This window comes from Schistocerca cancellata, chromosome 1 (genome assembly GCF_023864275.1).
Source record: "Schistocerca cancellata isolate TAMUIC-IGC-003103 chromosome 1, iqSchCanc2.1, whole genome shotgun sequence".
NCBI lineage: Eukaryota > Metazoa > Arthropoda > Insecta > Orthoptera > Acrididae > Schistocerca > Schistocerca cancellata.
The window spans coordinates 548,063,920-548,085,515 of NC_064626.1; the positions used below are offsets into that span (position 1 = coordinate 548,063,920).

The window sequence follows — 21,596 nt, forward strand, 5'->3', positions numbered from 1 at the left end:
CATTACCTAAAAACATTTACAAATTAACATGACAAAACTAAATATTTTACAAACAGAATAAATCAAATGTTTTTCAGCATGCGTTGAGATATTCAGAAAGGCAAGATACAATTAATCAAGTATCCTCTTATTTCAGGGAAGTATTTATTGTTGAGAGAAGCATAAAATTTCGGGTGCTGCATATTCAGCCTACCATAAAAACATCTAGATAACCTCAATTTCAATATTTTTCTTCCCAGATGGACAAAATTGTGATATTACATGTAAAATAAGAGAAAGGCAATCACTCACCTATAGCAGACTGAAGTGTGGAGCATAGGAACAAGTAACAGAAAACGCTGTTCACAAAAGCTTTCGAGCTCCTGCTGTAGTAAAACTCTAACAGAGCACGCTCTGCCCCCGTCCTCTCCACACACACATGCCCACAAATGAACACTCCTACAGCCATTATGAGACTATTTATTGATTATCAGTTATTGAAAGCAATTGTCTGGGCTGATGGACATGGGAAAGGGGTACGGGAAGGACACATGAGGGAAGAGGGTGGCAGTTAGATAGAGTGAGATAGGTCTTAAGAAAGATGACTCAGTGGCTGCACAACATGACAAAAAGAGTTCAGTGGGTAGAGCATATAAGATATAAAGAGAAAGGAAGGCGGCGGGGGGGGGGGGGGGGTGATGTATGCGGAGGTGAAGATGTAGATGGAAAGGGGAGAGAGAAAAGGCAGAGAAATGGGAAAGGGAAAGAGAGAGAATGCTCGAGCTCACTTGTGGGAAGAGACAGTACACAATCTGGACATGGAAGGAGTAGCATGGGCAGAAGAGAGGAGGAAAAAAATAGAGGAATTTGGGGTGGAAGGAGTATAAAATTGTGGTACGTACACACAAAACCTTCTCGGACTCCCATCAAGATGACTGCATTGAAATTCTGCAGCGTTTTGATGAGTGCCACTTTCAACATGTTGTGGCGAAGTGCCGAGATTACACAGGCATCCCAGAATGGCAGGGCTGTTTCTCTCCACTGTGTCTCCTTGGTATGGGAGTTGGTGATCTGTGGTGGGAGATGCAGACTCCTGTTAGACTGTCAGTGCTTTCAGTATTGCCCACATTTGCCACATTTGCAATGCATCAGCTGCTGTCTGTGGTCATGGCTTATAACTGCTAGAGCAGGAGTTTGTTCCTAACATAGCTGGCAGCCCTCATCCCTGTTGAAGAGATTGTCCTAGGGCCTTATCACAGTTGATTCTGTAATGATGCCCTCGTATAAGCTCGACACCTCACCGACAGGGGATGAGAGTGACACTCGTGAAAATGTCATTGAATTTCAACATAGCCGCCTGGATGGAAGTCCAAGATGATTTAATCAGTAATATACTGTGGGAGACTGTACAGCGCTATTATATACGTTATTTCCTTTTTTGTACTTGTTGTTTTTATTTTTGGGTCTCTCATTGCAGTAATTATAATCTGTTTACAATTAAAAGTGTGATAATATTCTTAGATAAAATGCTTTTACAAGAAGAATTTGCAGTTCTGTATGGACTGCATATATCTACTTTTCTGCATGACGAGCAAAGTACTTGCATTAGAATACGTACTGTCAATGTCCATCCCCACTGTCTTCAATAAGATGGCTTCCACATCTGTTTCCTCTTTGGAACTTGTGGCAGCACTGAAAATGGCTTGAGGGAGTGCACCAGAGTGATTGTCGCAGTACTATGTGGATCAGGACTATCTCAACTAGTTACAGCGTTGCCTCCTAGTGAGAATTCCAAATGTTAGTAATATTGCTGAAGGAGAAAACTAGCACAAACATAATTGTGCTGCAAAAATTTATGGCCTTTCTCAAAGTTTGTAGATGTATTCAGTACATATTTTACCCTGAAAACATAAAAAAAATCCAAGATGATAAAATACCATAAGAGGTGTGAAATTGTAACACTTATTTAATGGAAAATGCCGTCGCTGATGATTTTGTGTTCTGTTCAACGTTTAGAAACTTAGTGAGAAATTTTATAAGAAAATTATGCAGTTAATTTTAATAACATCTCAGACGTCTTTATTGTCATCTGTGAATGTGATTTATTTGCGAGACTCTGTGAGCTGCAGTGCAAGAGGTTTCATGTGCAAAGATCCTTGTTCAGACAACTCACCTTAATAGAACCAAGAATGTTCCCTACCTCCCAGAAAATTATATTTGCAGTCATACAGAATTTTCACAACTGCACCAAGCACCTAAAACACTGATATACAGTCGTGCGGGGTAGCCATGCTGTCTGAGGCGCCTTGCCATGGTTTGCGAGGCTCCCCCTGTCGAATTTCGAGTCCTTCCTCGGGTGTGTGTGTGTATGTGTGTGTGTGTGTGTGTGTGTGTTGTCTGTAGCATGAGTTTGTTTAAGCTAGATTAAATAGTGTGTAAGCGTAGGGACCGATGACCTCAGCAGTTTGGTCCCATAGGAACTTACCACCACCACCACCACCACCACCACCACTACTGATATACAACATAAAAAGTGTCCTGGAATTTGCAGTATCCAAGAAACACAGAAAGATAAACATGAAAAATGTATGCAGTTCTACAGATGGCATATGAAGTGAGTCTTCAGCAAACAAATTGGTGACTATGTACCAAAAATGCTGTTGAATTCTTGAGTTTCAGTCTTAACAAAATTTTTTGCATGTGAAAACTATGCACAGTACGACCCATAAGGAAGAAACACACCCGGTGAGGTAGCAACAATATTGACTTGAATAATTTGGTTTTCTTTTTAAAAAAAAAAAAAAAAAAAAAGATTTTGTACATAGCCAGATTTGTTCATTCTAAGGTTCTGATTCAAGTTCACTGTCAGTGTTACCACTCGGTCATATTAAAATGTATCCCACTGTAGCATCCACAATGCACTGCCTAGTATCGTCTTTTTCTCACATCTCGTCTACATGTTCTACAGTTCTAGTCCAATCTTTTTTTGTAACCGATACAACAACATTTGCAAGCTTTCAAGCTGTGTTCCTTTGTCATATATCCCATTTAACTTGAGCCCATATAAACTCAAGAGGTTTATACTGGCAGTGTTATGATGGAAGTTGCACAATTGTATATCTCTTATACTTTGCATTGTAGACAAATTCATTTACCTTCTTGCACCTTTTATCTCTTACTTGGATAAAAATACACTCCTAGTTTCAGGTGGCAAAGACTAAACAGCCATCTTCTGAAGCCAATCTTCAATGTCTGTATTATGCCATCCACACATGGTGCTTTGCCAACATGTATAGAATGAAAATTGATGTTATCCACTACTGTAATTCTGCTTTCTTCCAGTGATTGCAGCAGATTAGTGAACCAGTTCTTGAAAACAGAACTCTTCATTTCTGAATGTAATAAATGCATAAAACTAAATTAAACTCCGCCCGAACGTGCCATGAAGGCCCAACGGTACTGACGAGCCACCATGTCATCCTCAGCTCACAGGCATCATAGGATGCGGATATGGAGGGGCATGGGGTCAGCACATCACTCTCACGGCCATGTGTCAGTTTACGAGGCCGGAGCCACTACTTAATCAAGTTGTTCTTCAGTTTGCCTCTCAAGGGCTGAGTGCACTCCACTTGGCGTCAGTGCTTGGCAGACCAGATGGTTACCCATTTAAGTGCTAGCCTAGACCAGCAGTTAACTTCTGTGATCTACCAGAAACCAGTGTTACCACTGCAGCAAGGCCATTGGCAAGTAATAAATTTTCTGAATTGAAAACTACTATCTTTTTAAGAAGGTAAAGAACAAACATTTCCAAGCCCTCATACTTAATTTTGTATTGGTTTTGGGCACAGACATTACTGGCAGTACGATACTTCCTCTGTTGCAGTATTCTAACACAGTTCTGCACAGACTTCTTTATTAAAATTGTCTATTTGAGTAAATCTACTTTCCTGTTTATATCCCTTCCGTGGTGAATGGGTGGCAGCACTCACACCTACAGCTTCTGATGATGAAGTCCCATAGCTCTTAACATATTTCACTGTTATTTCTGAAACTTCATTCTCTCTTGCTGTCAATTTTCATACCTAAGCAAAGTTAATGTTTCGTCTAGGTGCTTCATCATGAGAAAGTTTGTTGGAAAACTTTGAAATTTGTTATTACATATGTAATTTGTTTTCTAACGTCTTTTCAGTCCCGGCCTATATCATGATGGCATGCTCATAGGTGGGGTTTGGTTAAAATTGTATTTAAAATGACAAAATATAGACACACAATGTGGGTTTAAAAATTTAAAACATAGAAAAATATGGAGACAAAAAACTATTATTTCCAAGTAAACTACACTTTATTATACCAAAAACAAACAATTTTATGCTTCTTCAGTCTCACTGACGTTATTTGTATCACTTTTATTTTCAAAATTAAAACTATTTCTGTTTGAACGGAACACTGCTTTGTACTGATTGAAAGATCTTTCAGTGTCACAGGACGTGATTGGAGCAAATAATATCAGGGTACGTCTCTCTAAATGTTGAGATCTTTCAAAAATATTTTTTCACATTTGATATTAAACTACCAATATTTTTGTAAATGTATCCTCGTGCATACAGTTAAATCTATTTATCCAGTGTGCCAAGCACATTAGATGGATCATTTTAGGATATAAAACATTTAGGACATCTGCCACTTTAATCATATAAGAAGCAGCATTGGTAACTAACAAAAAAACTTGTTCGTGTTTTACACTATTAGGCCATAAAATACTCATAGCATCATTAAAGAGCTTTGCTAATGTTTCGTGGTTTATTTAGAAAGTTCTTCATATGCCAACAGAAAGGATTTGCTCAATTTATCTTCAAATAGTTGTCCAGGTAATACATTACCAATGCACAGCCCTTGGACGTCCGTATTCTCATCGATTGTGACCCATACAGGACCATCTTTAATTATGCCTCGAAACAATGCCAAACAATCATTGTAAATGCTGTAGGCATAGCTTTTTCTGAGTGGAGATTTGTCAGGAATATGTTTGCCTGAATACGTCCGTAGAAGCTTTTAAATGCTGGGTTATGTAATTTCCATAAAGGTATATCTACAAAAATGGTTCAACACAAATTTTGGTTTTGTGGCAGATTTGCTCTGTGATTACTAGAAACTGTTGCTCAGTTGACATGGATTTTTCACAAGCATTACAACACAATACTTTACCATCTGTACTCATCTACATCTACAGCTACATCGACATCCATACTCCGCAAGCCACCTGACAGTGTGTGTCGGAGGATACCTCTATCGGTTCTCCCTTCTATTCCAGTCTCGTATTGTTCGTGGAAAGAAGGATCGTCGGTATGCCTCTGTGTGGGCTCTAATCTCTCTGATTTTGTCCTCATGGTCTCTTTGCAAGATATACGTAGGAGGGAGCAATATACTGCTTGACTCCTCAGTGAAGGTATGTTCTCGAAGCTTCAACAAAAGCCCGTACCAAGCTACTGATCGTCTCTCCTGCAGAGTCTTCCACTGGAGTGTATCTATCACCTCCGTAACGCTTTCGCGATTACTAAATGATCCTGTAACGAAGCACACTGCTCTTCGTTGCATCTTCTCTATCTCTTCTGTCAACCCTACCTGGTACGAATCCCACACTGCTGAGCAGTATTCAAGCAGTGGGCGAACAAGCATACTGTAACCTACTTCCTTTGTTTCCGGGGATTGCATTTCCTTAGGATTCTTCCAATGAATCTCAGTCTGGCATCTGCTTTACCGACGATCAACTTTATATGATCATTCCATTTTAAATCACTCCTAATGCATACTCCCAGATAATTTATGGAATTAACTGCTCCAGTTGCTGACCTGCTATATTGTAGCTAAATGATAGGGGATCTTTCTTTCTATGTATTCGCAGCACATTATACTTGTCTACATTGAGATTCAATTGCCATTCCCTGCACCATGCGTCAATTCGCTGCAGATCCTCCTGCATTTCAGTACAATTTTCCATTGTTAAAACCTCTTGATATACCACAGCATCATCCGCAAAAAGCCTCAGTGAACTTCCGATGTCATCCACAAGGTCATTTATGTATATTGTGAATAGCAACGGTCCTACGACACTCCCCTGCGGCACACCTGAATTCACTCTTACTTCGGAAGACTTCTCTCCATTGAGAATGACATGCTGTGTTCTGTTATCTAGGAACTCTTCAATCCAATCACACAATTGGTCTGATAGTCCTTATGCTCTTACTTTGTTCATTAAACAACTGTGGGGAACTGTATCGAATGCCTTGTGGAAGTCAAGAAACATGGCATCTACCTGGGAACCCGTGTCTGTGGCTCTCTGAGTCTCATGGACGAATAGCACGAGCTGGGTTTCACATGATCGTCTTTTTCGAAACCCATCCTGTTTCCTACAGAGTAGATTTCTAGTCTCCAGAAAAGTCATTATACTCGAACATAATACGTGTTTCAAAATTCTACAACTGATTGTCGTTAGAGATATAGGTCTATAGCTCTGCACATCTGTTCGACATCCCTTCTAGAAAATGGGGATGACCTGTGCCTTTTTCCAATCCTTTGGAACGCTCTGCTCTTCTAGAGACCTACGGTACACCGCTGCAAGAAGGGGGGCAAGTTCCTTCGCTTACTCTGTGTAAAATCGAACTGGTATCCCATCAGGTCCAGCGGCCTTTCCTCTTTTGAGCGATTTTAATTGTTTCTCTATCCCTCTGTCGTCTATTTCGATATCTACCATTTTGTCATTTGTCCAACAATCTAGAGAAGGAACTACAGTGCAGTCTTCCTCTGTGAAACAGCTGTGGAAAAAGACATTTAGTATTTCGCCCTTTAGTCTGTCATCCTCTGTTTCAGTACCATTTTGGTCACAGAGTGTCTGGACATTTTGTTTTGATCCACCTACCGCTTGGACATAAGACCAAAATTACTTAGGATTTTCTGCCAAGTCAGTACATAGAACTTTACTTTCGAATTCATTGAACGCCTCTCGCATAGCCCTCCTCGCATTAGATTTTGCTTCGCATAATTTTTGTTTGCCTGCAAGGCTTTGGCTATGTTTATGTTTGCTGTGAAGTTCCCTTTGCTTCCATAGCAGTTTTCTAACTCGGTTGTTGTACCATGGTGGCTCTTTTCCATCTCTTACGATCTTGCTTGGCATATACTCATCTAACGCATATTGTACGATGGTTTTTAACTTTGTCCACTGATCCTCAACACTATCTGTACTTGAGACAAAACTTTTGTATTGAGCCGTCAGTACTCTGAAATCTGCTTTTTGTCACTTTTGCTAAACAGAAAAATCTTCCTACCTTTTTTAATATTTCTATTTACGGCTGAAATCATTGATGCAGTAACCGCTTTATGATCGCTGATTCCGTGGTCTGCATTAACTATTTCAAATAGTTCGGGTCTGTTTGTCACCTGAAGGTCTAATATGTTATCGCCACGAGTCAGTTCTCTGTTTAACTGCTCAAGGTAGTTTTCAGATAAAGCACTTTAAAAAATTTCACTGGATTCTTTGTCCCTGCCACCCGTTATGAACGTTTGAGTCTCCAAATATTTTCCAAATTATTCTTCAGGTGCTCAGCCACAACAGCTGCTGAGCAAGGGGGCCTATCCAATTACCATGTCTGAGCCTGCTTTAACTGTGACCTTCACCCAAATTATTTCACATTTCGGATCTCCGTCAATTTCCTTCGATACTATTGCACTTCTTATCGCTATAAACACGCCTCCCCCTTCACTGTCCAGCCTGTCTCTGCAGTATACATTCCAATCTGAGATCAGAATTTCATTACTGGTTACATCTGGTTTCAGCCAACTTTCTGTCCCTAGTACTATGTGGGCATTGTGACCGTTTATTAATGAGAGCAGTTCTGGGACCTTTCTATAGACACTCCTGCAGTTTACTATTAGCACATTAATATTGTTATTCCGTGTTGCATTTTGGCTACTCCTACCTTGCCCCGTCTCAGGAGGCGTCTTGTCGGGCCTAGGGAGGGAATTCTCTAACCTAAAAAACCCACATGTGAACTCCACACGTACTCCACTACACTTGTAGCTGCTTCCTGAGTGTGGTGCACGACTGACCTATTCAGGGGGACCCTACATTTCTCCACCCGATAGCAGAGGTCGAGAAATTTGCACCCCAAATCTCCGCAGAATCGTTTGAGCCTCAGCTCCAAACCAGAGGACCACGATCGGTTCTGGGAATGATACTACAAATAGTTAGCTCAGATTCCACCCCTTGAGCGAGGCTTTCTGCCTTCACTATCTCCGCCAACTGCCTGTATGAACTGAGGATGACCTCTGAACCCAGACGGCAGGAGTCATTGGTGCCGACATGAGCAACAATTTGCAGTCGGGTGCACCCAGTGCTCTCTTATCGCCGCCGGCAGGTCCTCCTCCACATCTCAGATGAGACCCCCTCGGCAAGCAGACAGAGTGAACACTGGCCTTCTTCCCCGACCTTTCCGCTATTTCCCTAAGAAGACTTGTTTGGGAAATCGTCAATATATTTTTGCAATTTGAAACACAATGGTTGCTTATCCTTTAGCAAACCGTATGCACACAGACTGAGATACACAACTTTTGTACTTGAAAGAATGTAGGAGCATAAATAACACAATGATGCGTAGTGGCAAACCTTGTTATCAACAGTGAATGATATGGACGGGAAGTTATACATATGGCTAGCGCACTACTTGTGGATGTGAAAGTTGGACATTGCGTGTTCAGCAAAACACTCGAGTATAACAATGAGGAAATGTTTAATGTTGCAATCGTATTGTTCACACCACTAGCATGAACTAGCCTGCATAATTGTAAGGCCTAATTGTTCTGCGTTCCACGCAAAAGGGAATTGAATGACAAAACAGAAAACGTGGAGGAACAGAAATCTTGTAACACATCTGCAACAAAGACGGGATACAAGGTACTGTCTGTTAACTTCATAGGGAACCCTTCCACCCTAGTTTCAACTGGTAGATTTCATTGATGTCGAGGGTACTGACAACCTTTGCCATCGAAAGATGTAGTACTTTAGCTGCCTTAATTTAATATGATGTTCATTACTATAGACAAGTATCGTATTTGTTAACAGCATGTTTATAAATGGGGAAGGGTATGTTGACATCAGTGGACAGCATGTTGAAAACTGCTCCCCCGCCTGCACCACTCTGAAATCATGTCAATGCTTCACTCCCTGGAAGAGACTTTGTTTATTTCCCTCTTCCCACAATCCCTTGGAAACAACACTTGCAGTCTATCTGAAAGACTAGGCTGCTTCAGAGTATATGATTTATGTTTTTGGCTCAGCCATTCCAAGGACAGTAATCACACTTTGAAGTGTCATTTAATGATTTTTTAATGCTGTTACACTTTATAAAAAGATCAGTTTTATATAACGTAGCATTGAAAATATGGATTTATGTGATTTTGATATAAAATGGTGAACTAAACTTTGAAATATGGAAAATGAAAGTTACAGTTTCCGATGAAAATAATTAATTTTTGACAATATAATGTAATTAGATAGATAAAATCTACTCACCCAAGTGGTGGCAGAAAAACACACGCATAAAAGAAGGTTACACTATTCTGAGCTTGTGGAGCCAGTGGCTCCTTCTTTCGGCGGAAGGATTGAAGGGGAAGGAAGAGGGGTGAAAGAGAAGGACGGAACAGATTTAGGAAAAGAGATAGCTTTCGGAGAAGTCATCTTGAACTGCTGGTCAGGGAAGACTTACTGGGCAGGATGAGAGGGAAAGACTGATTGTTGGCGACTGCATGGGGCGAGATTTGGAAACCTAAGAACTTAAAGGTGGAAGAGAAGGTAATATGCAAGACAAGAGATTACTGGGGGGGGGGGGGGGGGGGAGCACGAGTTAATAAGAGTGAAAGGTTAAGTGTATAGTACGTAGAAGAGGTGGGAGGGGAATGGCAAAAGATGAAACATGTACGAAACTAAAACAAAGTGAAGAAAGTAGTAGTTACTATGAAGAAATGATGAGATGGAAGAAATTAACATAAATTAAGGCCAGGTGGATGGTGAGAACCAAGGACATGTTGTGGCATTGGTTCCCACATCTGTGGAGTTCTGAGAAACTGATGTCTGGGGAAAGAATCCAGAAGGCACATGAGATGAAACAGGTACTGAGGTCATGACTGTCATGTTGTAGAGCATGCTCAGGCTTCCCAATCTCCAAAACAACCTTGTCAGACCCTATGCTCCTCTTGCACCAGTCTCTCTACCCTATGGTTCCTACCCCTGTGACTGTCCCCGCTGCAAGAATTGGCCTGTGCACCCTCCTACCACCACCTATACCAACGTGTAACTCGAAAAACGGAAAAACGTATACTATCGAAGGGAGTGTCACCTGCAAAATGACACATCATATACCAGCTGTTACATTAACGCTGTTCAGCCTTTTACATTGGCATGAACCCAGTTATCAATTGGGATGAATGGGCATAAGCAGAGGGTGTATACCAGTAACACACAATGTCATGTTGCAGAGCATGCTCTACATCATCGCAGTTGTGACCTCAGTGCTAGTTTCACAGCACGCCCATCTGGATTCTTCCCCCAGACACCAATTTCTCAGAACTCTGCAGGTGGGGACTAATGCTACAATGTGTTCTTGGTTCTCGCCATCCACCTGGCCTTAATTTATATTAATTTCTTCCATCTCAGCATTTCTTCAGAGTAACTACTCATTTCTTTACTCCATTTCTGTGTTCTACATGTTTCATTTTTTGCTGTCCCCCTCCACCTCTGTTACATACTATGCACATAGCTTTTCACTCGTATTAACTCGTACATTATGTTTTTTCAGTAATCTCTGCCTTGCACATTATCCTTCCTTCCACCTTTAAGCTCTTAGGTTTCCAAATCTTTTACTGTTCGGTCCCCAATAATCAGTCTTTCCCTGTCGTCCCGTCCAGTAAGTCTCCCCTGACCTGTGGTTCTGGATGTGCTCAGTAGGAGTTAAATCAGGCAACTTGGAAGACCAGCTACTTGCCCTAATATCTGTAGATTTTTCCTCAAACCATTGTGATACAATTTGGTAGTGATGGTGTAGCACATTGTCTTACCAAATGTCCAGGTTCCTTGCAGGAGGCAGTAATGAATGAATGGATGAACATGATCAGACAATAGTAATAGATTCCTGTATTGTAATAGATTCCTGTATTGTTAGCCAGTGAGGCAACAGCAGACTCACGAGGAGCCCTATTTTATCCTGCTGAAAAATTCCTCATATAGAGTGCCTTCACTATCTGTCTGAACAATTTTCTGTCGGTAAGGGGGTGCATCACCTCTTGTGGTTTTAGAAATATTTGTATCTGCCATCAGCATACATTATGATTCATTGGTTCAGATTACCTTATAAATATAAACTTCAGACATCCAATAGCACCGTTCCTATGCAAGTACTTATCTAGATGTCCTTTGATGAATAAATGTATGTGGGTGGGCAGTGGCTTCCATACCCTGATGCAACTATTCATTGGTTTATGTCGAGGATTTAATTGGTGGGTAATTTGCTGCAATTGGGCTTACAAGTAGTTGGTAGTAGCTAATAGTGGTCTCTATTGTCACCACTTTATTGCCTGTAGTAATTTGCCAGTGGCAGTTTTCACCCATTACACTGGATCATGTGGAATCTCCAGTGTCAGCATGACTTCGTAGATGGAGGCATGTTTCAATACCAGTGATCGTATGTATTGATACTACACATTTTAGCGACCCATCTGTTAACTGTTACAAGATCTAATGACATTCCAGTCATTAGACATGCCACATTATTCTGTTCACCTTGGTAGAATATCTCTAATTTAGTAGCTCATAAATAGGCTGCAACTTTTAAAATGTGAGTAATCTCTATTTTGAACTAATAAGATAACAAAAAATTAACAATTTGCATACTATGTCCTACAACAGATTTTAGAGGTTTCACTTGTTGCAAAAGGTACATTGCTAGTAACAAAGGAAATGTCTCATGCAGAAAATCTGGGTGTCTCACTATTTGAAACACTAATTCTAAATTATTTTGATTTCAGTATTACACATCTGTTGTTGTTGCCCTGACATTTCTCGCTTGGCTGGGGAACGTGATGAATAATTTGCTTCTGACTTATATACTGGGTAAGTTCAAAACATTGGTACATGTTTGGAAAGAAACTGCCACAAACTTGTATTAATGACTTATGTTTTGGTTATTTGCAGTGACAACTATTGTTATGATTCCTGGATTGAGATGCCACCCTTTATTCCGGAAATATTTTAAACACATTTCTACACTTGTACCATCTTCCGACCCAAAAGTGAAACAGAAAAAGAACTGAAGAAGACATTGATTTTGTGTATGTGGTTTATGCTTATATAAATTACCCAGTATGAGTACTGGGAATTATCTAATGTGATGTTTGTTTTTAGATTTTGTCATTAAAAATGAGTGCTTGCAACAGTGTGAATAAAATGATCCCTGTCTCTCTATTGGCAGGTGATGTTTCAGTGTGCTTGCTCCAAGCATAATGGAAACAGTTTTGGTAATAAATGTTTGAGACTTGATATTGCCTGCTTTTAAGATAGGTTTTTAGTAATATTTATTATGTATTTATCTTGTTAAGTTGTTGACTATTTATGTGGAAGTTTTAGAAATAAGAGCAGTTGGTTTTCAGTTGCATCAGGTAGTTGATTAGATAAGTTCTGTAAAAATTGGAAAACAAATGTCAGCAATGTTACTGGTAACCTTTCCTCATGATCATGTACTATCTTTATCTCTAAGTTACAAAGCAATTAAGTCAATAGACCAACTCCTCCTGTAATACATGTTTGTTTTCCAATCTCATCACAACATAATCTGTTACATGAAAGAGGGTTATTTGTATTCCCTGCAGTATCATCTCCAGTAACTGAATATTTCTCATTGCTATACAGAACTGTTTAGAGTTGAATTTACAGTAAATCCATAAGTTAAGTAGAGTGCCAATAGATTAGTATGTTTATATGTATTTTGCACATAAATCTCATAATGCAACCTAGTCATAGTGTAAATTTGTAATGCTGCATGGCAATCCTTTTAAACATAATTATTTTTGTACAACATGCATTACTTCAGTTTTATATCACCTTGTTTGACTGCGCACAAACACTTCAGCGATTTCTTTTTATATGTGAAAAAGACTGAGTGTTCCCTGTAAACATTTTTTTGTGTGTGTAATATTTACTGAATAGAATTTTTTTTTCATTGACTTGACTTGATATTTGCCATCTTCGTCAGGTGATGCATCACTGAATGTGTCATACTGTTTAAAACTATTTCCATGTGTCAAAACAAGACAGATTTAAAGTGGTCATAGAAACTAAGAAGTTGAAAACTTTGAGTATTTCCGTTGCCTTTGTACTCAGTTCCATATTGTCATCATAGTTTTGTATTATCTTGGAAACTCCACGAAGGGCATAATAGGGTTATATGTATTGAAAAATTTTTGACAACAAAATTACATGTAAACAGTACATGTATACAACACACAAGATGTGAGCTGTTTATCACTTCCATTTTTGTTGATGTCCTGATTTTTACTTTATTTCCCTGCAGTAACTCTTTTTAATATTAATTTTCACTTAGATTTTTGCCTTTCCTGCTGCCGTATTTCAAGTGACTGTGCCTTGTGGGATGTCCTGAAATGTAATACCTTACCCTGGACTTGAAATGCCTTCTGGTTCCCTGTTTTTCTTGATGTGACACTGTGTGACATGTATATTTTGCTGATAAACATAGTTTCCCATGTGTAACTTGGTATTATGAACCAGTCTTTCGTCAAAATAAGATGTGAACACCGTTCTTAGAAGTAGAGACTGGAAAAGTGAAAAGGAAGCAAGTGACTACATAGAATTTGGTGGGCAGAATTTCTTTCTGTACTAGATTATACTATTTCCCTGTGACAAAAAGGAAGAAACATGTTGCAGGAGACAGTTTTCACAAAACAGCTTGCTCTTGCTGATTTTAAGCCCATTAACAGGCAGTTAAGAGTTAATCTCATTTAAAAGAATAAAAATAGATAAAATAATTAATTCCCTTGTGGATTTTTGCCATAAATGATGAACATTTGTACCATTGCAAAATAGATTTAACTGTCACATTTGTGGTGTCCATTATTTGCCGTTTTTCTGTCTGAGATAAGTGTCATGCTGCTGGGTTCTGAACTTAATGTATGCAGTTAGATTTCATTTTTTGCTGTAGGGGTATTACTGTATTACTGTTGTTTAAAACTGATATCCTAAAAAAGGAATAATTGAGAGCACACTATGAGATTTGCCAAAATTTGGGAATAGCTGTTCCCTCCGATTACCCCTAAATAATTTGTGACATTTGGTTTTTTGGAAACAAAATGAGCTAAAGAAAAGCTATGGCATATAAATGGATGCTGATTTGAAACGTGTGGTTTATCAGTTATGCACAATGTACGTTGAAATCTTGTGAGGACAGTATTGTATCCTCTTCAAAATAATGCTCTCCATCCAGTGAATGATTCAGTACTTTGTTCTTGATGAATGACACATATGTACATAGACAAGGCTGCTAGTTTTATTATTTTATTTAGCCAGAGTGGCACCAGTCCATAAGCTCATTGTCAGCAGTTGTGAATTTACTGTTTTGCCCTCATAGGTTTTTTAAGTTTTAATTAGTTTTCAGTGTGTCCTCTTCCTGTTACCAATGAGGGCTGGTCTGGTGAAAACGAAATAAATAATAAAACAGGCAACCTTTTATATGTATATACAAATAAAGGCATTCCTCAGCTTCATATAGACTGCAGGACACCTTGATTACAAAATGTTTGTAGTACATGGTTCATTGCACAAATTAATGAACACATTCATAAGTTACAGTTGTTCAGCGGTTGAAGAGTAGTGTGTACGCTTTGACTACAGAAAGCTGAAATTATAGAATCACTTCACTGTAATTAATAATTTGTGTAACTGATTAATTTAGATCATATGTGACAGATGGATGACACTTTTTTTTCCCTCTGGTCAACTGAGAGGAATATGTACAAAGTTTTGTACACAGTGTTAAACTGCACTATGAAACATTTCTTTTTTGTGTTGTCAGCAATAGATTGTAAAATCTTTGTACAGTACACATCTTCGTATAGTTGTAATACGTATCTCCATCAATTCAACGACAGGGTTTTTAACTATATATGCATAACATTAGTGGGATGGAAAATGATATCACTTGGTTTATACTATTTTCATTGCTGCTTGACTTATGAAGGCATTTAAGATCACTTTTCCCTCTAAATATTTTACAGCCACTAGTTATAATTCTACAGTCGTATTTGATAACCAGTCTGTTTCAGACAGTCAGGCTTTAAGGCTTCATCAGTTTCTGTGTTGTATTTGCAAATAGCTCTGTGACTGGAACGTGGTTACTCCCTGCACCAATGTAAATGATTAACAAAGCAGTATTGCAGATGCACAAAATATTTTCATGACCATAGCATGAACTGCTTTTTTAAAATATTTTTTCAAATATCCTCGATATCTTGCCGAAGACCTGAATAGTATCATCATGCTGGCACAAGTGTTACAGTCCTATGTATTCTAAATCAGAAACACTGTGAGCAATATTGACTCTTGATTGTGCAGGACAGTGTTGAAAATGTAGCTATATGTTTATGGCCGCAACCAGTCAAATCAGCACACACTCCACTATAGAGTGTAAGATCCATCCTGGAAACAACCCCTAGACTGTTGCTAAGCCATTTCCCATCAGTATGCTTTCTTTTAGGATCATTAATCCTACAAGGCATGCAGGTGAGCTTTTGTGAAGTTTAGAAAAACGAAAAAGATACCTGACCAATGAATCTGTGAAGGCAGATCAGGAGTATTGCCTCGGCATCTCATTCAGTAAAAGGCATGGGTGCAGGCTTGAGTCCCAGTCTGACACAGTTTTTTATTCTGTCATGAAGTTTCACCACAGGTATAGACACTGCTAAACTAAGGTATTAGTGATTGTACAGGCCCACTATTTATAAAGTTCCTTTGTAGATTTGATAGCTTTCTAACATAAATTTTGTACTATTTGTCATATCTGCTGCATCAGCTGTAGTTAAATATTTTCCATGTTCGTTTAATGCTGAGTCTGCTTTAATTATGTGAAATAAAATTTTATACATATTTGCAGTGTTAGTTGCTTTGTACAATTAAATTTTGGTTCAGTTTCTGTTACTTTCAGCCCAGAACATCTGTAAATCCTTTAATGCTATGTAATAAAGATCATGATGGTGTGTACGTTGAATGTATTTAGTGGTCAGTTTGTCACACATCTGAAGTTTGGTGTTTATTCTATATAAACTAAATAGTACTGCCACAAAAAAGGTGTGGTTAAAAATGTAAGATGTAATATGAATTGAAATGGGAAAAAATTTAGTTCTTGTTTATCCCATGATATTAGTGCACTGCAGTGTTGCAACCTGATGTAGGTCGTGACATACACACACGTGTGTGTGGGGGGGGGGGGGGGGATTGTGATCCAGCTCATGGAAAAATCTCATAGGTGGATGCCCTAAGTGTGTGTTTGGGGTGGGATTGTGATCCAGCTCATGGAAAAATGTCATAGGTGGATGCTCTAAGAGAAATTATTCCTAACACAGTGCTTCGCTACTGCGTAAACAAGATCACAGATTAAGGTTGCAGAAAGAGGTGATTACTTGTAGTACATATTTGTGTTACAGAAATGTATGAGGTCAGTTCAAAAAATCCCAGAACATTCGTAATTTTGTGCCAATGGTATGTTGGAGCAATATGTAGCTGTCATCCCTGCGCATAATGAGTAACTGCCGAAAGTGCACACGCGACCATAATGCTTGTCTTCTTTCAACATTTTCTGTACTGGATGCTACGTCTGAAATGTCTAAATATCTCTCCTAACTCCTACAGAATTGAGGTGGTGGACACTAACACCCAAACAGAAATCGTGTTTTCTAAGTGGATATCTCAGTTTCTCCTACTCTTTTATGTTACTCTAGATTATTTTTTAATTTATGCATCCACTGCCATATCTTTTTTATATCCTGCAAGTAACATATGTTCATAGGCACGGGGAAGTGTAATTCTCTGTCTTCATCACTACCTGCTTGCATTTTAGTTTTGGACTGGTCCCCCTTCGTGGATATGTTGTTATGGGTGGTATGTCCTGAAAGACTCGCACAGTTTGTTGGGTATGTAGTATAGTCCGCTTGCCATAGCCTGTAAATTGTAATAAGAATGTCAGTTTACCTGACCATCACATAAAAGTGTTAATTTTTCTCTTTGGGGACCACATAGATTCATTCATTCGATTCTAGGGGAGTCCAAATACTATTTGTGATTGCTACAGTTTTCTTGATACAGTTATTTGAAACATCTTGCAGCTGCTTAGAGAGATCCTGTCTTGCAGGGGTTGTGCTGCCATGTTGTTTTTAACACAAACGTACACTTACATATCTTTTGAGCTTGTGTTATTGCTTTTCTGGTTGATCCTGTTGTGTGGCATCATCGGTTAAAAGATAATTTCTGGAGCCAAATACATGTACCAATCCTCCTTTCACTTTATGGGTTGTGGCAGTAACCCGTATAAATCGAAAACTTGGTTCTCTGCTAAGAGTACTTTCAATACATAGGACGAGTATGTGTCAGTTATGAACACTTCAGTTTCTATCATTTGGAGGAACCTACAGGGTCATTCCATGCCAAGTGGTCTAAACCTTCCCACCATCATGTCTCCAATTTTCTTCAAATTTTATCTGTAGCACTAGTCAAGTGCTAAATTAAGTTTCTCAAGATTTCAAGCCTCTAGCTGCAATACTTGCTGATCTACACCCCCTTGTCTGAAGGGTAGTAAGTTCGCATGCGCGCGACATCAGACAAAATGCCATTTTTGGGGTCTCATAAAATTGAAACCAATTCATAAGAATGGTTAGTAAGATGAGACCCTGTACAGTTTTTTGTGCTGATTCAAACGAAATTAATTATAAGATTACTGATGCAAAATCCGGTCAAACAAGTCGACTCAAAGTGTACCCCTAATTCTGTCGTGACTTAATGCGACAAATTTTGACCAATATTCAGACTGCAATAATTTCCTTGCAGATAAAGATATGGACTTGAACTTTTTACCAAGTCTTATCTTTGTGCTGGACATAATACAGCTGGATTTCCAACTACCCAGGCTTTATAGTCGCCTTGCAAAATCTCTTCAAATTTGGCAGTGTCAGCGCAAATGGCTTTATTTACCAAAGTTCAAAGCCCATTACTACAAAATAGTCAGCCTGGATTTAATTGTGAATAGTATCATCTGAAAGAGAAACTCTTGCTCTACAAGATGGATATATTTTTCTTTTGCAACGCTTCCATTAAGTGCTTATTTACTCAGGTCAAAGTATCTTATATTTTGTGTGCGCAGTGCCCTGCGTTGGTCCATGATGGCTGAGCCATTACTGGTTATCACAATAAAACCAGCATCCCCATCGCCATAGGGGCCACGCCCGATAGCCATGCAGTAACAGCCACGGGTGGGTATCTTTACTGCAGGTTCCCAAGCCTGATTACAGGGTGTCTTTACCACAGGATCCCAAGCCTGATTGTGGGTTTCTTTATGCAGGTTCCCAAGCCTGTCTTCCTCAGTTACTTCATCATTCTGGAAGCATCGTTGATTTGCAAGAGAATGCTTTCAGGAAAACTGTATTGCCGACCAGATGATGTCACTGATGGAGCTGGAATAACACCAATGATAAGTTGTTCTGGAATCCAGCAAGTATCACGTCTTAAGGGCCAATAAAATGAACTTGCAGGACCATGAGGATGCATAAAGCTTATGAAAGCATCTTTCTGTTCGACTGAGATTTCAACGATGTTTCCAATCCACCATTTCTTTTCATAAATGCAAGCAACATACTGCCCAGGCTGAAGATCCATGACTTGAACTACTACTTCAGCAGCACTAATTTTGGCCAAAAAAGATGTCGCATCATTAGAAACTCTACTGACCTTAATTGTCGTCATATCAATGGGCAAAAAATGGTGGTTTTCTCTTGTGCCAGCTAGAGTGTGCCCTTGCAGGAATCTTTCTTCTTGAGAAGCTTTTTCTTCTTCAACTTCCTCTTTGCTGATGAAAAAGAATTTGATTCCATTGATATTATCATTGCAGAAGTTGAAAAGATCTTTGGGTGTTAGAATCTGGTTTTCATATGGACGTTGCAAACTTGCTCTTGCTGCCAACCGTTTTGTTGTGCCTCCAATGCCATCACAAGGCGACTTTCCATGGCTTGTTCCAAAGAAATTCCATTCTGCTGTTATTTCAAAATCTTCTTTGTGATAGCATAAGTTGAGAAAATTCTTGAAATTCTTATATTGTGCAGCTGAACCATCACTGAAGTAGTGGATGTGGCTTATTTTGGAAAATTGCATCTTCAGGTAATTGATTACTTTTCCAATGTAAACATGGACAGTAATCGTATCGTGTCGAAGGCAGTCACTAATAACACAAAGATTCACACATTGCACCTCTTCGTTTTCACAGTAGTAGACTACAAATGGATGAACTGTTGCTTGACTGTTTTCCCAGTGAAAGCCTTGCACTGCATCTTGAACAATAAATGAATAGTTTTCAGCAAAATCCATTAGTATTATGAATTCGCCTTCTTTCAAATCAGTTTTGAGAGCTTTCAGGTGCTGGCTTTGATGCTTGGCAATGTAGTGATGACAAGACAGGTTCCAAATTTTTGCTGCAATATCTTCAACATACTCTTCTGTTGAAAGCTGCTTTGTTTCTAAAGTATCCCTGTCGGTATGAATCCATTGTTTGTACTCAATCAGTTCTTCAGGGTCATTATCTTCAAAATATGTTGCAATAACTGCTTCTACACCTTCTGGACCAGGGCAGTTTTCACAACGATGAAGCATACAATCCTTGTTTTCCAAGCTGCAAACAGCTTTGCTAAGAATTTCCTTGTAGTCTTCATTGATTGATGCACCAGTGAGCATAAGCTTGACATTTTGGTGTATTGTACAGACACAAACTGAGTGCATTCCAGCAGAGCCAACTGTAACACACCATTTTGGTCTAAGCTCGCAAAACTTTGAGAAGCCAATTTCTGGTCCATTTTGCTTCTGATAAGACACGTACATTTCCTTCAAATTGCAAAGCAACAACCGCTTTTGCTTGTACACCTTTGTTCCTGAAATTCTCACAGGCACACAGTCTTTCTTCCCTGGACAAAGTCTGCTGAATTCGTCATCTTGAAAAAAGTCATGTACTTTCTGGACAACTTCATCTGAAAGCTTCCTTCCTTGCCGATTTGCTGGAAAAGCTAGAACACCTTGCTCATTCTTCAGTTTTCTCGCTTGCTTTACCATTCTTTCTGATACATTAAATGCTGTTGTCGTATCTTTAATTGTCCAGCTTCTTGGAACCAAGGTCAATATTTGAACTTTTGTCCTACGATTTGACACTTTACATTTTTCTTTCAACTCTTCTATAAGATTATCAAGATCTGCACAATTATTGCATGGGCGACTTTTACTTGAACTTGGCTGTTCATCGTAATTGATTCCTACAGCAGCAGCAATTTGATTCCCAATTAAACTTTGTGCATCCAAGATCTTTCTTTTTGCATAGCTTTGCTTATCTCTTTTACTTAGTTGTCTTCTTTTCAATGGTGAAGCACCAATAAATGATAAACTTTTGTTGATGGCTGGTTCAGTTTCATCCGTTGTGAAATCTTGTTCAGATTGGGTTGATAGTGATGATGAATCTTCTAGCTTTTGGTTCAGTGCCGACATGCAGCGAGGGCAAAGCTTCTGACCAGGTTTTATATCAATCACTTCTTTTTTCTTTAACAGGCAAAGTTTGGCAGCTGTTTCATTATCAAGCAGTCTAAGTCCAGCTTTTACATTGTGATTCCTCTTCTTGAATGGATTGCAACATTTCTTTTGCATCGCTTGATATTCATGTAGGAAGAGGGCTTCATGGTGGAAGCAAATGATGGAATTTTCGTCAAGTTTGGCTTCTGAACGCGAAACAAGCAATTTCTGGTCACATTCTGTGAAATCACTAAACGCTTTGAATCCAGTCTTCTTAGCATAGAAGATAACATGGCACTTTGATGCAGCAGCATCTTTTCCAATTGAACAGGGGGCCAACGATTCTTCTTCTTCATTAACTTCTGACATCTCTCACTGGCCAATCACTGAATAAAACACGAATGAAATATCCAATTATATCAGTAATTCTAAGCGACTATTAAGATTCAAATTCCTAGAAATGAAGAAAAATTAGTGCATCGCGCATACAAAATATAACAACTTTGATGTGAGTTAATGAGTACTTAATGGTCGCGTTGCAAAAAAAACAAATGTCAGTCTTGTAGAGCAAGAGTTTCTCTTTTAGGTGATACTATTCACAAGCAGATTCAGGCCAACTATTTTTTAGTAATTGGCTTGAAACTTTGGTAAATTTTACCGTTTGTGCTGACACTGCCTAATTTGAAGAGATACTGCAGGGCGACCATATGGCCTGGATCATTGCAAATCCGGCTGCATTATGTCTAGCACAAGC

At 39.0% G+C, this 21,596-nt stretch overlaps 2 protein-coding genes across 2 annotated transcripts in view; one reads left to right on the top strand and one right to left on the bottom strand.

The window, feature by feature from the left end:
* Positions 1 to 13,245, top strand: part of LOC126180174 (ADP-ribosylation factor-like protein 6-interacting protein 1) — a 71,903-nt gene extending 58,658 nt beyond the window's left edge. The window contains exons 4-5 of the mRNA XM_049924671.1: positions 12,052 to 12,136; positions 12,218 to 13,245. Of these exons, the coding sequence (XP_049780628.1) occupies positions 12,052 to 12,136; positions 12,218 to 12,336 (204 nt within the window). The 3' untranslated portion in view covers positions 12,337 to 13,245. The remainder of the gene's footprint in view (positions 1 to 12,051; positions 12,137 to 12,217) is intronic.
* A 5,835-nt stretch (positions 13,246 to 19,080) lies between these two features.
* On the bottom strand, positions 19,081 to 21,211 carry LOC126190064 (ARL14 effector protein-like). Its single transcript, XM_049930994.1, has 2 exons — positions 20,563 to 21,211; positions 19,081 to 19,145 (listed from the first exon to the last, which is right to left on the bottom strand). The coding sequence occupies exons 1-2, from the start codon at positions 21,209 to 21,211 to the stop codon at positions 19,081 to 19,083; spliced, it is 714 nt and encodes a 237-aa protein (XP_049786951.1).
* Between the last annotated feature and the right edge of the window lie 385 nt (positions 21,212 to 21,596).